At 47.3% G+C, this 15266-nt stretch overlaps 1 protein-coding gene and 1 non-coding gene across 8 annotated transcripts; one reads left to right on the forward strand and one right to left on the reverse strand.

Annotated features, from left to right (window-relative positions):
- Positions 1-8263: 8263 nt before the first annotated feature.
- Positions 8264-14419, reverse strand: LOC122364607 (methyltransferase-like protein 7A). Of its 7 annotated transcripts, none has more exons than XM_043335170.1 (5): positions 14378-14419; positions 11069-11379; positions 10496-10771; positions 10081-10218; positions 8264-9635 (listed from the first exon to the last, which is right to left on the reverse strand). In XM_043335170.1, the coding sequence occupies exons 1-5, from the start codon at positions 14382-14384 to the stop codon at positions 9498-9500; spliced, it is 870 nt and encodes a 289-aa protein (XP_043191105.1). In that variant the 5' UTR covers positions 14385-14419; the 3' UTR covers positions 8264-9497. The 7 variants fall into 7 exon arrangements, with proteins under 7 accessions (XP_043191105.1, XP_043191106.1, XP_043191108.1 ...); XM_043335171.1 differs by having other exon boundaries at positions 11069-11370; positions 14378-14412; XM_043335173.1 differs by having other exon boundaries at positions 14383-14398.
- Positions 9840-9913, forward strand: Trnai-aau. Its single transcript has one exon. It is a non-coding gene; the product is annotated as a tRNA-Ile (tRNA).
- Positions 14420-15266: the final 847 nt, after the last annotated feature.

Here is a 15266-nt window from a genome sequence, read left to right on the forward strand (position 1 = left end):
GCGGGAGAGCGTAGGTACACCGACCTCTGGAGACCCCCACAGGTTCCGAGCTTTCAAAATTGGCATCTGAGGGCCGCGCGTGACTCCGCGGGGCTTCGCAACGGCTCTATTGGGGCTCACTCAACCTGCCTAGTCCTACTGCTAAAAAGACTGGCCCTGAGCCCTAAGGACTTCATCAGTCTCTGCCAGCCCCAGGACCCACACCGGCTCATGGGGTCCCGACGTCGAAATATGAGGGAATCTGCGCGGGACCATCAGGACGTAAAGTAATCTCGATCAGGACCAACGTAAGGCTGTGCCGGAGACTGCGTGAGCCCTCTGATCTTCAGAAACCCTCCCATGTATGTTTTCACGTAGAGGCCAGTTTTAGGCCCTAAGAGACCAGTACAGGGCCTGCAAACTACAAAGGCCAGTAGTTTGAGACCATCAGAGACCGAGTTGGGCTCTCAGAGGCTAATGTGGGTCCTTACTCATTACAGGCCAACATGGGCCCTCAGAGGTCAGCGTGGGGCCCTAAAAGACCGGCATGAGCCGTCGTTGGACCCCAGAGGCCAGCAGAGGGCCCTCAAAGGCCAAGATGGGCCCTCCTCAGAGGCCAATGCAGGCCCTTAGAGGCCGGCATCGGGTCTTCAGCAGCCAGTGCGGGGCCCTCATTGGCACCTAAAGGTTCGTCTTGGAACACCAGAGACAGAAATAAGGCCACCAGAGACCGGTGTGAGACCCTCAGACGCCGGTTGGGGCCCCTGAGGCCGGTTGGGGCCCCTGAGGCCGGTTAGGGCCCCTCATAGACCAGATGTGGGGCCTCAGAGGTTGATGTAGGCTCTTAGCGGTCAACGTGGGCGCTTGAACGCCACTGAAGTTCCCTCAGAGGTCAGTGTAAGACGCTCAAAGACCGGTGTGGGAGCTATATTAATAGCTGGGCGTGGGTTTTTTGAGCCTCGTGACGATCGAATAATTGCCAGGGCCCCATACACCTATATGGGGGCCCATTGGCTGTTAGCCCCCCCCCCCCGCGACCGCCACTGTGTACACATTACACACATGCCTCTGAGATTACATACTAGCTCACGCAAACTCTATGCAGGCCCCGGAGGTCCCACGCCAATCCCACGAAACCAAGCCGGCATACGGCGTCACCACCGGGCTTCTGAGGTGCACAGCACCGACCCATGAGGTCTTACTTTAGTGTCTTAGAGCCAATCTCCTTTAGCAGGGCCCACCCGCCACTGCCGAAGAGGGTCTCATGCCAGCCATTGCTGGGCCTACGAGAGCCTCAAGTAAATCCACGCTGATATTCCGTGTAAGATCCGGCCATACTCGTGAACCGGTGCCAGCGACGCTGACCGCCAAATTGACAGAATGCGAAACTGAGCCCACTCATGAGTGAAATTTACGTTCTTTGATGGTGCAAGAAAGAAAATGAAACATACGAAAAGATTTTCTAGGACTTTTGTTCGATCTGAAAGGTGGGGCCAAAAGATAGTATGGCCCCACCTTTCAGCACCAAAGGGGGGGCCATGGCCCCCGTGGCCCCCCCCCCTGGGACCGCCTATGAAATGACGTCATGCGTAGAGATCAGAATATCATTAATTTGTATCATCACCTTTTCCTTCATGTTGCCACTCACCAGCTTTCGTATAAGCGAGGCCGCCATCGCGCATAATAGACATTTGAAGAACTCAATCGAATGTCACATGATGCAAGAGTATAGAGGTGCCAAATTTGGTCAGCTGTTGTCGTTAAAATCCTGCAGGGATGGCGATAGACTGTGAACAAATGAAGATGTTTTCACGCCTGTTGCAATGCAGAAACTAACGTGCATTGTCCTATCAGACAGAATTGATGAGCGGGGTTATTCATGCATTCACTGCATCACTGAATTCATAACCGAGCCACCTCCGTGCATACAGTACAGGTCATTCACTACGACTAGAATCAAGTGTGTGAGGGTACACGACACACCCAGGATGCATACTGAGTGACAATAGCTTATTCTTCTGGCCCTCCTCAGCTAGCGTTGACCGAGTTTTCGACAGACGATTTAATGTTCAATAAATAAATAAGCTTTGCCCAGCTGGCGTGAGTGTTGTGGGTACATTTGAGGATGTCGTGCTGGAATGTCTAGCCCCTAATTACCGACGTGCCTTGTATTCGCCAAAAACATTTCATTCTAACACGATTCTTGCGAGCTGACCGATACGAAGGATCGCCAGATTGTCAGTCATCGACCCTGTATTTTTCATTGTAAATCTAGCTGGAACCAGTGCAAAAGATCCGCAAACATGACACTTGCCAATAACGGTAAACACACATGTTTCATCGAGTGTATCGTGAATTACAATCGACTGACTGGTAGGAACTCACGTGAAGTCCTTGGAAAACACTGAATCACTTCCATATTTACGACATTAATCTCGCCCTGACCCGGTTACTTCGCCATGACGTCATGGAGAACGTTTGAAAAACATGCATGTTTTTCAAACGTTCGCTTGACAACATTAACACTTTCCGTTCAAAATACTTTTATCTTTCTAGTTGAGGTTTATTTGCCATTGGGTCTACAGTGCAGAGATATTTCTATCTCGCACTGCTCTGAGATGCAAAGATAAGAATTTGCTATATCTGCATCCCTCTGAGATGCAAAGATAAGGTCTCGAAGGTTCATAGCGAAAAATCAAGAGTTCATGTGATGATGGGTCAATAACCGAACGACATTTTTAATGGTTGCCTATGAATGAAACTTATGAAATCAAAACAGACTAACTTTAATCTATTTTTACATAGATGGCTGCATTTAAATATAATATTTTATTAATTAAGGATAAACCTCAACATAGAAAGATATAGGATTCCTCATGGCTCACTCGTGGAAGATCGGATATCTTTTCCTCGCGTGTTACAGAAAAACCTCGCTCCTTCGTCGCTCGGTTTTTCAGTACATTTCAGTAACCCGCTTGGAAAAGATATCCTTATCTTCCACTCGGAGCCATGAAGAATCCTCTATAACTTTCACCTTTGGAGATTAAAGCTTTCCGAGTAAGCACGAAATGCATGAAGCATGGTGACCCGCTCTCAGCTGCATCCTTCGACTTCTTATTAGAAATAAGGGGTCGATAAGTTTTAATGGGCGATGAACCGATTGTCAGTCCAGGTTAAACCCCTCTGTGCGTGTAAGCACGTATGTATTCTCCGCCTCCCATGTCGTGTGAATTGTGATTTTGCAGAAGGAACTGGAAAGAATCATCCAACGACACCAAAAAGCAGACATCAGTAGCATGGCATCAGAATGCAATAGAAATTAGAATGGGAGGCAACTGATGAAAACCATCCCAAGTTCAGAGGGATATCGGGCAGCTACAGAATTAAACAATCATTCTTTTATGTGCACTTGTGCAGGCTTAACAGCGGAAAATGTAAAACGACACGGCAGAGGCCGGGCTGGGGCCTATAGGTACATACCTAATGACCGTCTCATAGACAAAAACACACAGAACAAAAGTAATCGACGGTTACTGATTTGCTTCAATAAAACATCTCCCATTGAAAAGTCATTTGGACTTGCAAGAACGAGTGGAGGACAAGAGAAGGAAACCAGGAGTTCAAGAGAAAACTTGAGTTCTGTAGGCAAACGAAAACAAGAATCGGACTGAATGCTACGACTTTTTTCTCATTTCATTTTGTAATTGAATTTGATCCCTCCCCCATGATCGCAGCCCTCCCCTATGCCAGCCAGGGCCTTGTGCCAGCCATGCGGTGAAGCTTTGCTCGATAAATACGGTGCTGAGGCCACGCATCCCAATGGACTATCGGTTGCCACTGAGCTGAGGGGTAAGGCGCGGCAGGCAGCAGGCCATGAAGCATCCAACCGAGTGTATGCCTCGAGCAACGCTTGGCATGTCGGGAACGTACGGCATTTTATGGGTGCGGAGAACGCATCTTCTGTCAGACGTGTTTTGCAGATGATCACAAGGATATGCAGCGAGAACGGGTGCCTCGGGGATTTTCTCATGGCGATCTGAACACGATGAACAAATGAAAGGGGCAATCTGCACATCGATATAAGGGACCCGGCCGCACGCCGTACTGCCTACCTACTCTGTAAGCCATATTTTCATATCGATTTGATGTGAAAAATGACTTCTGTGAGTAGGTACTGAATGACTCATGTAGGCACCACTTTTTGATAAATGGTTTTGCGCATTTTATTCTACCGCAAACCTCTAGCACATAGCGAACACTTGAACTCGTCTCGTAGAGGTAGGCATCGATAGGTATCTGGCTTGCCATTGCAAATGAAGTGATATTTTTAATGTATTAGGTGGGTATTGAAAAAATATCACCACTGAAAACATTCCGTGGTATTCCTTGTAGGTTCAAGAGCTTCAGCTCAATCGGTTCAGCGAACAATTACCTATCACTTGTGCTTCAATGCACACATGAAAAAATGAATCAGGAATTCGAGATTCAACGAAATACTCACGCCCAAAGCTAATCTACAATACAAACTCATCTACAATAGCATGATGATGATTTCTACTTCCGGCATCCACCGTTCTCCAAACCGTCCAGACCTGGCCCAACAGATCAGCACTCGGCCGGGTCATGAGAGGCACGGCTCCTGTGCCGCCCATCCGGCGTCGGCCTGTCACCGGGCGGGCGCGGTCAATGCCCCCGGCAGGCGGGGTCAACGTCCGCGCCCAGAGGCACGGTGCGGCCCGACCGGCCGACGGGGAACCTCTCTGCTCTCGGGCCTCCGAAATGCCGCAGCGCGGCCCCGCCCAGCGCAGTGAGCGCGTGTGCGTCGTCCTCTCGGCTCGCCACAGCCGCCGCGCTGCATGTTTCAAAGATGGCCGTCGCAAGATCGCAGGAATGCATCAATCACCTTCTGGGAACGCCGCGCGGCGCCGGGAAAGTGGGGGCGAGTGTTTGCGGCCGACCGGCGTCGCTCCGAGCGCGGCTATCGGCCAGTGGCCTCGGTCGCAGTATTTGACGAGGCAGATTGCTCTGTGGGTTTGACCGTTGGATAGCGTATCACAATTTGAACGAGAACGTCGTCACATGTTTGTGGGCCGGAAACTGTTACGGAGGCGGGCGAGCGTCTGACCTAGCCTGCCATCTAGTGGCTGAATTGTAAGCTGCAGTACTGAACACTGGCACCGGACGCCTCTCCCCAGACCCTCGAGCAGACTGAGCACCGAGCAGCGGCGCCCTGGGTTGCTGCTTCTGCCATCTAGTGGGAGTAAGGGAAGGTTTGTTTTGTCCTAGGCGGGTCGATTCGGAGATCCACGATGTCGATGTTTGTCCCTTCCCCTACACGGACGTGCACCAATGCATTCAGATGGTGATTGGAAGAACACCATTAGCGAGACCCATCCATGCTGGAGCAACGTCACAGCACCGAAAAGTTTCCGCATGTTCGATGATGTCAACCACACGATGTGCAGACAACTAGCGCATAGGAACTTCTTTACGCGCAATATCAGAAGTGAAGGCAGCTACAAATGCAAGAGCCAATGTAATACACATCAAAACCTGGCCTCAAACACGTATTTCGTTTCAGGGAATGTCAGGTGATCTGCAGGATATAACCGCACGATGCACGGTTCGTCGGAAGGTCATCTCAGGCTCAAAAGAAACGGTATATACGATTCGAAAGCTGACGGTGAGCTGAATCCAAAAATGTATTTTTTATCAAAATCGATCGATGGCCTTTTTTGAAAATTGCGTTTTTGTAAAAACTTAATAATCTTTTATTCAACGGGCTGTCCCGGACATTCTTGAAAACATAAACACGTATTTTTTAGTTCCAGTGAAAGCTGAACGCCAAAAGAACAATATTTAGCGAAGCAATATTTCCGAACATGCATACCTATGCGTCTCCCACAGCCGACAATAAGGCGCAATCACACAGCTCAGTGTCACGATGGACCAAAGTCAGCCACACAGAAGCGTGAAATGACCCTTATCGACTCGCAGACCCGGCGCTCTCGGCCCGCCTGACCGGCCACGGAAAGAACGTTCGGCTCTCGTTCTGCTAAACAAATGTCATATTTGTCACTTTAACTGTCCACATCGCTATTAAAGATATTCAGGATACCTGTGAAGAAAATTCATTGTTCTGCTTGATTTACAACATGCTTTAATTTACATTTTTCTTATACATGTTTTGTTCCATCCAGCTGCGATCAGTGCCCGCGCAGGGGAAGTGAGCGGGGTTTCACTGTCAGAGGCTGTACTGGTGACAGCTGCTCGGCCGTGCGACCGGTCAAAGGTTACCCTGCCCCGCCGGGCGCTACCCCCACTCCACCCGAGCTGAGGCCGGTGCAACCTCTGACATTTCAGCGCGGCCAATTTTCCTTATATGGGCATGATACCAGGCTCAATTGAGCAAAGTAGACATGAACAAATGCAAATTAATGCATGATGTGAAGATGACAGAACAATGAATTTTCTTCACAGGTATCCTGAATAACTTTAATAGCGATGTGGACAGTTAAACTGACAAATATGACATTTGTTTAGTAGAACGAGAGCCGAACGTTCTTTCCGTGGCCGGTCAGGCGGGCCGAGAGCGCCGGGTCTGCAAGTCGATAAGGGTCATTTCACGCTTCTGTGTGGCTGACTTTGGTCCATCGTGACACTGAACTGTGTGATTGCGCCTTATCCCGCGACCGCCTGGGGGGGGGGTCGGATCCGACCCCCCCCCCCTCCGTTTTTCTTGAATAACTCATGAACCGCTTGCGCTATCAACTTGAAACTTCGCATACCTTCTCCACCATCAATTTGACGTCTCCTGTGCAACTTTTAAGTAAAAATTTTCAAAAATTTCTGAGATATATCGATTTTAGTGATGTAACTACATGGCGTTTTCAGTCAAAAAATGGTAAATGTTTAAAAAATCGCCAAAAATCGAGGTTTTAAGCAAATTGCAAATTAAGGACATGAAAAGACGCAGCTCAACGAGTTCTTTAAAATGGCTATCTCGGATTTTCCATAAAATGCGTTTTTCACCCCTAAAAATTCAAAAAATTACATTTTTTGGAAAACAGCTGATAAAATCCAAAATTTTGAGAATTTCCAAAAAACCGGAATATATGTTATAGAGCTCTATTAGAACATAAGATGTCCCAAATTTCAACTTTCTATCTTGATTTTTGACCCCCAAATTGTAAAAAATAGCTCTAACATGCATAGGGCATGGTGACGTCATAAGCATTTTCGCGAAATAGAGGCACTTCTGAACATCGCATGTGAAAACAAATGGCACCACTAGATTCCTGGGACAAAGCTCGTCTAGAAAAATGCATTTTTATGTCAAAAATAAAAAGTCGAAAAATTGACCTTTTTCTCAGCCCTCGTTTAGTATAAACGATTTTTTATGCTTTCAATGCACACTTATCACCAGCACAGTGACTTGGGGTCACATATAACCATTACCATCGGATTTGGCGTGAAAAATAAGCCATAAAACATGTGTCGCACGCCCATGTAGCAGAAAGTGAAAACCGTGACCTTTCGTGACCTGACCTGACCTTGACCCGTACTTAGTATGACCCCCATACGCACATGGTACCTTCACTAGGTCTTTGAGGTCATTTGTGGTGAGTTTCGAGCAGCAGCTATCGATTCCGCTGTCCGTAAGCCTAATCATGCAAAACCCCTGAATTTGACCTTTGACCTGACCTTGACCCGAAAGTTGACCTCAATCTTAAAATCTTAAGAGTGCTTTGGGAAGGTCTCGTAGAGACCTTTCGAACGCCGCCTCGCGGGGCTCGATACGACCATTGGTTCTCGAGATAACAGGGGGGGGGGGGTCGGATCCGACCCCCCCCCCAGGCTGATGTGGGTACGGAAATAGCCCAGGCGGTGCCGGGTTATTGTCGGCTGTGGGAGACGCATATCAATGTTTGGAAATATTGCTTCGCTAAATATTGTTCTTTTGGCGTTACTCTTTCACTGGAACTAAAAAATACATGTTCATGTTTTCAAGAATGTCCGGGACAGCCCGTTGAATAAAAGATTATTAAATTTTTACAAAAACGCAATTTTCAAAAAAGGCCATCGATCGATTTTGATAAAAATTACATTTTTGGATTCAGCTCACCGTCAGCTTTCGAATGGTATATATCGTTTCTTTTGAGCCTGAGATGACCTTCCGACGAACCGTGGATGGGGAGCTACATAACCTGCACCCATCTATTCGCTCCATTCATACCATCATACCATTCAGCCCAAAACGGTCATACAGAAGCGAAACGAATTCCATGATTTGCAGTTTATATTTGGCCCGCTAGAGTGAACGAAAATATCGTTCAACGAAAAGACAAGATTAAATCAAAATATCGAATAAGCAATGCCCAAGTGTTCGACGGCACTTTATGGTCTAAAACAGTAATAATCTGTCGGACGATGAGCAGATATGATTTCACGCAGCTCTGCGAAAATAAGGCCACACAGAAAGAGATGACACATTTTGCATGTTTGCAAAGTTCATAGCATTGATTTATGAGCGTAAATAAAACACCAATGTTGTACACGTAGGTAACCAAACAGCACAATTAAACAAAGCTGATAGGTAAATCTTATCACCAAAAATCGATCACACAAACTTACAGCACATAGCGCTATTGCTACATACCTGAGCGGTCGACTCGCTTTACACATGTAACAACACCACAAGGCACAACAACAAGAAGTATAACATCACCTAGCATAAGCGCTGCTTATCCAACGTTCACTCATATAGCAAGGCTCTCGCGGGATTTGCCATTTCACATTTCCGGCTATATCTCCGAAACTAATCGATGTACGATGAAGCCATTTTAGAGGATCATGGCAGGCATGCGTACAAATAAATCGATCGCATCTTCAGCCCTTGAAAGCTTAAGACGAAGAAAGCATAGCCGGAAATTTACTCAATTTCATGGGAGCAAAACCTACCGCTAAAACCCGCGAGACCTGTACCTTTATCACATTCACATACGAAACATTCGCAAATTCCTCTTCGGCAACGGTTCGCCAAAATAAAAACAGAAATAAGTGAGATACAACACCAACATTGCCGACACTAACGACTCTGGAGTCTGGGGTGATCGTTCTTTTCAAGCGCAGCCCACTTCGAATACACTGAAGCAAATAACCGATATCTCTGCTACGAACCTTGAACACCTATCTCGATTCAAACGGCCTTAGGCATTACACTAAAACCTTTTGCTTAACACGTTTCAAAATTCATTTCAGCCATCATACCGAGGTTCTAGTTTGAACGTAAACAGGAACGCAAAATAATGACCGTACAACAACGGCACTGATAAAACAGTGCAATTACAACAATCACCAGCAAGGACACACTCATAAAAAGTGCAACATTGGTGCAACACATGCCTTCACCCAGCTAAACAAAACGGCTTATCCCAGCCTGTCATTACGCCCCGTTCACGATAAAGGATATTTCCCTTTCCACTCGACAGCGCCCTCTCCACACGCATTGGCCATCCTCACTTGGTGGCCACCCCGAAGGCGAATGGGTTGACGATGCCGAGTCCTTGGAGAGGCGTGGAGACGGGCACCACGCCCTTCCCCATCACCAACACCGAGTGGTAGTCGACGCTGCTGAACCCGCTACACGACAGCAGCTGCAGCAGATGAGGACGACAGTGAGGGTAGATACTGGAGATAGTATGCGCAACACTGAGCAATCGAGCACCAATTTAGTCCAATTGGTGTCCAACATCAATTTTGTTCTAATGTGAAAAAAAAACTGATGCCCCCCTCCCCCAAAGGAGAGAACAGAAGGGTCAACCAAAATTTTCAAGACTCTTCCCCTCGCCGCAGCCAGCGGCCGGTTAGCTCAGTTGGTTAGAGCGTCGTGCTAATAACGCGAATGTCGTGGGTTCGACCCCCACACTGGCCAGTTCTTTTTCGGTTTGCAAGAACTCCGGGCTGCGAATACGGCGAGCGCCGAGCACACCACCCACTACCCAGAAAATATAATCACAAGATCTCATCCCTAGCTTAGTCTGTGCAATGTACATGACTGATAGGCATCTCGATTATTACAGGAAGGTACCCAACGCTCACCTCTCTGAATTCCAGGTTGATCATGCATCCATCAAACACGGCCGGCCAGATCCCAGAGTTGGAGAGCGCGTTCTGTACGCAGCGGCGCCACGTACCCGACGGGTGCGCCACGTGCTCCAGGAAATAAAACTTGCCGCCCTGGGGTACCAAATGCACGTCACATTTCAGTTTGTTGACATGTGATTCAAGTGATTTTTTTTTTCTTTCCCAACCCTAGATGAAAGCCCACATTGCCCAAATGTGACATGACCAAGGCAGAATGGGATCATGTGTAATGTGTAATTGTGTAGTAAAGAAATATTGCGAAAGAGCTAGAGCTTGAAGAGGTAGGCTCTCGGGTATTATTTCTCCCCTCCTCCCAACCACGATAACTTATAGTTTACCTATACCTAGCCATCCGCCCGCCTGTACTCACGGGCACCAGGACACGTCGAATCTCCCGGAACATCTGATCCAGGTGTGTGACGCTACAGAGCACCTTGGTGGTCACCACCACGTCCACCGAGCTGTCGGCCACCGACGGCATCGACTCGCCGCGCTCGGCCACGAACCGAATGTCCGGGTCCAGGTGGGCGGCCTTCTGCAGACACTCGCGCCGAAAGTAGACCTCGAACGCCTGGTTGGGGTCGACGCAGTGCAGCCGGGAGCCGGCCGGGTAATACCCCAGGTTTGTGCCCGTGCCGACGCCAATCTGATGGTGGTGATGATGGGGGGGGGGGGGGTGGGGAGTAAACAGACAATTTGGGACAATTCGGGGACAGCTGAGCATCTAAGACTGTGGAGTGTGGATGCTCGGCTATCACACTGACAAATGTGGATATACTAATCCACATAACACTTATACTAATACTACTATGCTTTTTACAATGCTTGGAAATGTTTACACTAGGTATTGGTTGGCCCTTTGCCAATGGCCATGCACTATGCAGGGGGATCAGTTACCATCACCCTAAATTTGATAAAAGTGGTTATGAAAAACATAACTTACCTCTAAAATAACTAAAGCATTTTTCTTTGAGAGCTCATTATCAAAAGATTTCAAGGATGCCATTGATGAGAACAGGTCTGCTTTGGTAGAGTTCAGTGCCCCTTTCAATCTATCTTTCATCACAAATTCCACAAGATTTGCATACAACCAATTTCTTATCTCTTGGAAGCGAGTGGGCCCTACCAACACTTTGATAGTGACTACAATGATCAATAGCCATCCAGTAATACATGCTAAACTGTTTGCTAAGCAGAGGAGAAACAGAAACATCTTTGTCTTGTGATAGGTACTTGCTAGTGGATCTGAAATAGCTACAGATAAGGGCCATTAGGTAGGACAATAGAAAATGACAACTAACTAACCCGCGCACCGACGGGGGTCTGCGCCAACTTAGTACCGACGGGGGGGGGGGGGGGGAGAGATGACCGCCCCCCCTGAGATCTCGAGAACGAAGCAAGATAGCGACAAGCGGTAAACGGCATCGGATACGCACGGTCAAGATCTACAATTTTTACTAAGGTCATTTTCAGGTCAGGTCAAAGATGACGTCACAGGGGTCGAAAAAGTCAAAATGGCGGCGCTAAATATGGAGAGTTTTTCTCGAATAACTTTCGAATTAGTCAAGATAGGAACAAACTAAGTGCATCATCGTGATCCTCTCGTCAATCCGCATCGAATGATATATATGTTGACCTCAAAAGGTCAAGGTCAAAGGTTGACCTCAGGTCACGTGACCTCGAGGTCATCATGTATATCATTCGATGCGTCTTGACGAGCTGAACACAATGAGACCATCCACGCGTCTGTATCTTGTTCCTGTACGGAGTTATTGGCCAAAAACCTTTGGTGACCTTTGATGACGTCACATGACCTCACAGCTGCCCAACAGCAAAACAGACCTCAAGGTAGTGAAGGTTGATCGTATATGAAGTCATGTATGGCATATGGGGCCATTCCGACCCGTTTTAGTGGTAAAAACAGGGAGTTGATTTTTCCCCCATTGACTTATAATGGGGAGGTCGCGAAATTGACCTGACCTTAGGTCACCGATATCAAAATTCCGAGATATACAAATTGTAGCTACTAATGACCTAATAACATCCTGCGACTTTCAAAGGCCTACGACATCTACTGTAGCTCTGGCACGGTGACAAAGTTGCAAAAAAGTGACTTGAGGTTGGGTCATTCAAAGTGACCTGGTGACCTGACCTTGAAAGGAAGGAGGTTCAAACTTGCACACCATGTGTAAAATTGATAAGGGAATAGTCATACCAAATTTCGCGGCACGTAGCGCCGCGGTTTTCCCGCTATTCGCGAAAAACCTCAGGGGGGGCGGATATCCGCCCCCCCCCCCCGTCGGTGCGCGGGCTAAGGACAAAACATTTAACATACAACACTTGGCACAATCTCATTTCATATGCCACATTGAAATGGCTTAGGAAAAGCAGAAGATTCCTTTTGGACCAGTGCACAGTGGCCCTTTTTCAAAATTAGCACGCATTAATTCCCACATTAACTGAAAGTGGTGCAAGACATCACCACGTGATCAAGGGCGTATTCCCTGCCAATGCAAAGATAAGAAAAGAAACGAACTGCCCAAGGAGATTCGGCCCAACAGCGACAGGCCGCTCGGCCCAAGATTTGGCGCACGTTCGCACGGCTCGCCCGCCGGCCCAGGCCGCTCTGAACGCAAGTGTGGCGAGCCCGCCAGCCGACCGCGCTGCACTGACCGCCAGGACGCCCCAGGGCGTCACGTGACCGCATCTGCAGCTGTTGCCAGCCACCGTAAGTCGGCCCCGGCCGGGCAGCAACTAAGGTCAGCGCGACGCGAACAATACAAACACATAGGCGCTTTTGACGTTAGATCTTAAGCCGACCACGGGACTTGTGCGGCTTGGACATCAAACGCGACAAGAAATCGGACAGTTTTACTTGAGCACAGCGTTATGCCTACATGACATTTCAATAGGCACATCTTATGGCAAAAGTCAAGCCACATTTAGGCGCCCACCAGGTGACACCAGCCTCGAGCCAGGTCAATGAGCTTAGTCGTATCGAACAGGAGCCTCAGCCGCTCGCGGACTGAACTGGCTCACGTTATCCACCGTAGAAGCAAAATGGCGCAAAATGGCGCGATGCCCTTTGGTGGACATGGTCAGAAGAGATCGGCGATTCGAACGATGTATAATACGACATGTTCCGGAGTGTGCTACTTAACATAAAGCTTCATATGTATGCCGTCATCTCCAGTTGATAATTGTCCTGTTATTGTGTCCACAATATTCGGCAAAAGTGGTCTATTTAAGTTTATACAATGAAAATTGTGATTTCTAGGGCTTCTACGTAAACTCAGCTTCACAGCTATGCCACTAATTTTTAATATTTTCTCACCGAAAGCCTTACAAACTGATGTTCATCTCACCCTACTTTTTAGGGTCCGCCGGTGGTGTCCGCGCGCCTCTCGGCAAACCTCGATTTTGCGGTCAGTTTTACCAAAGATAATTATTTTTTAGGAGGTAAAAATGGCACCATCGGATAGTTTGGAATGTTTTGCACGCGATTAGACTGCTTTTTACTCAAAAGAAGAGAAAAAATATTTTGAATTTATGCGTGCTAATTCTGAAAAAGGGCCACTGTGCAGTGTCTAAAAGACAATATCAATTATCACATCACAACTGACAGTTGCTGCTCTACAACTGCTCTGGGCAAGGGCATCATGAGAGCCATGAAGCAACAACAAGATCACAATTCACAGTCGTCAGTCACTAGCTAGCGACAGCTATGCTTTGCTTGTGTGAGCATGTCACGCTATGTTGTCCCTCCCCAAACTTTTGTGAATGCTACAGAAGGTATCATTTGAGTTATAGTACTGCAAAACTATACCTTTCTAGTTTCTCTCAATGAATTTGACACTGACATCAACATGCAAAAAAGATCACCTGAAGATGCAACAGGATATTATGAAATGATGCCCAGGGTCACTTAGCTGGTTGATGCTTACAAATCTGGCATCAATCTGGCTATTAACAATCACCCATAACAATAACGTCCAGCCAAAAATAGCAAAAATAATGGTGCACATAAAATAAAATATCCTGGGTACCTATTTATATAGCCTTGGTACCCATCATCAAGATCAAGATGAGCCACCAATGAAATCAGTAGGCACAAATTCAAATTATTTACATTCATTTTATTGAAGTTTGATATTTCTCACTAAAGTGGTTGAAAGTTGGACAGCACAATACCTAAATGAGACTCAAAAGAGGTCAAGCCAGGGGATTGTTGCATAAAATTTGCAAAAAGCACCTTGCATAAATCTTTGTTGTGTATCTTGGCGTGCATAAAGGCGATATCGTATAGTATAACTGTTCAGCTTCGAACAGATACTGACAGCTTTGGTGGCGTTCACAATCAGTTTCCATGGTGATCATGCTGTACACCAATTAAAATGTTGTAAATGCTGAAACAACTGCTGATCGAGGGAAAACGCAAAGAAAAACGAACATCTTCTCCTTGTGCGCTGTTTTCGAAGCGCTTGCGCCAATTCAAAATTAAACTACAGTTCATACCGCTCACATGGGCACGTTTTCCGGTCCATATTACGATATGGTAGCACAGGAAATTAAAGGCTAAAAATATAGACTGGCCCTTGGACTGAGTAGTAGTAGTAACTACTAAGTAATCTTGCTTGGACTGAGTAGTAAAGTAATCTTGCTTGGACTGGCCTGCATGAGCATCTCAGGATTGATGTTTCAGATCAAGCCATTAGCCAGGGACAGCGTAATTGATTCATATTCATATTCATATTCACGTGTATTTGGGCAATCCCGAATAAGCTTCAGGCTATTCCTACCCATCGTCAACAGATTAAAAAGGGAATAAAAACAGGAGGACAAGCCTCACACACACGTCTCACACACTCTAAAATGCACTCACTCATCAGCCTCCGGACTTATCTCCGCAAAGGAGCTCGGCTCGCCCCAGCGTTTCTCCTAAGGTAACATTTCAACTGCCTTGAGAAGGGGGCACCTGGGAGGTGGCGAAGGTTTAGTGGTAGCGTGTTATAGAGGGCAGGTGCACGGATCGAAAAGCGGCGCCTCCCCATTTCAGTTCGGGATCGAGCGACAAAGAGGTCACTGTCCTGTCTTGTGGGTCGCTCGTGCACATCACCCACAGTCCGGAGCACACAGGCGAG

Source organism: Amphibalanus amphitrite, unplaced genomic scaffold, assembly GCF_019059575.1.
Source record: "Amphibalanus amphitrite isolate SeventyFive unplaced genomic scaffold, NRLGWU_Aamphi_draft 000686F_arrow, whole genome shotgun sequence".
Taxonomy (NCBI): Eukaryota; Metazoa; Arthropoda; class Thecostraca; order Balanomorpha; family Balanidae; genus Amphibalanus; species Amphibalanus amphitrite.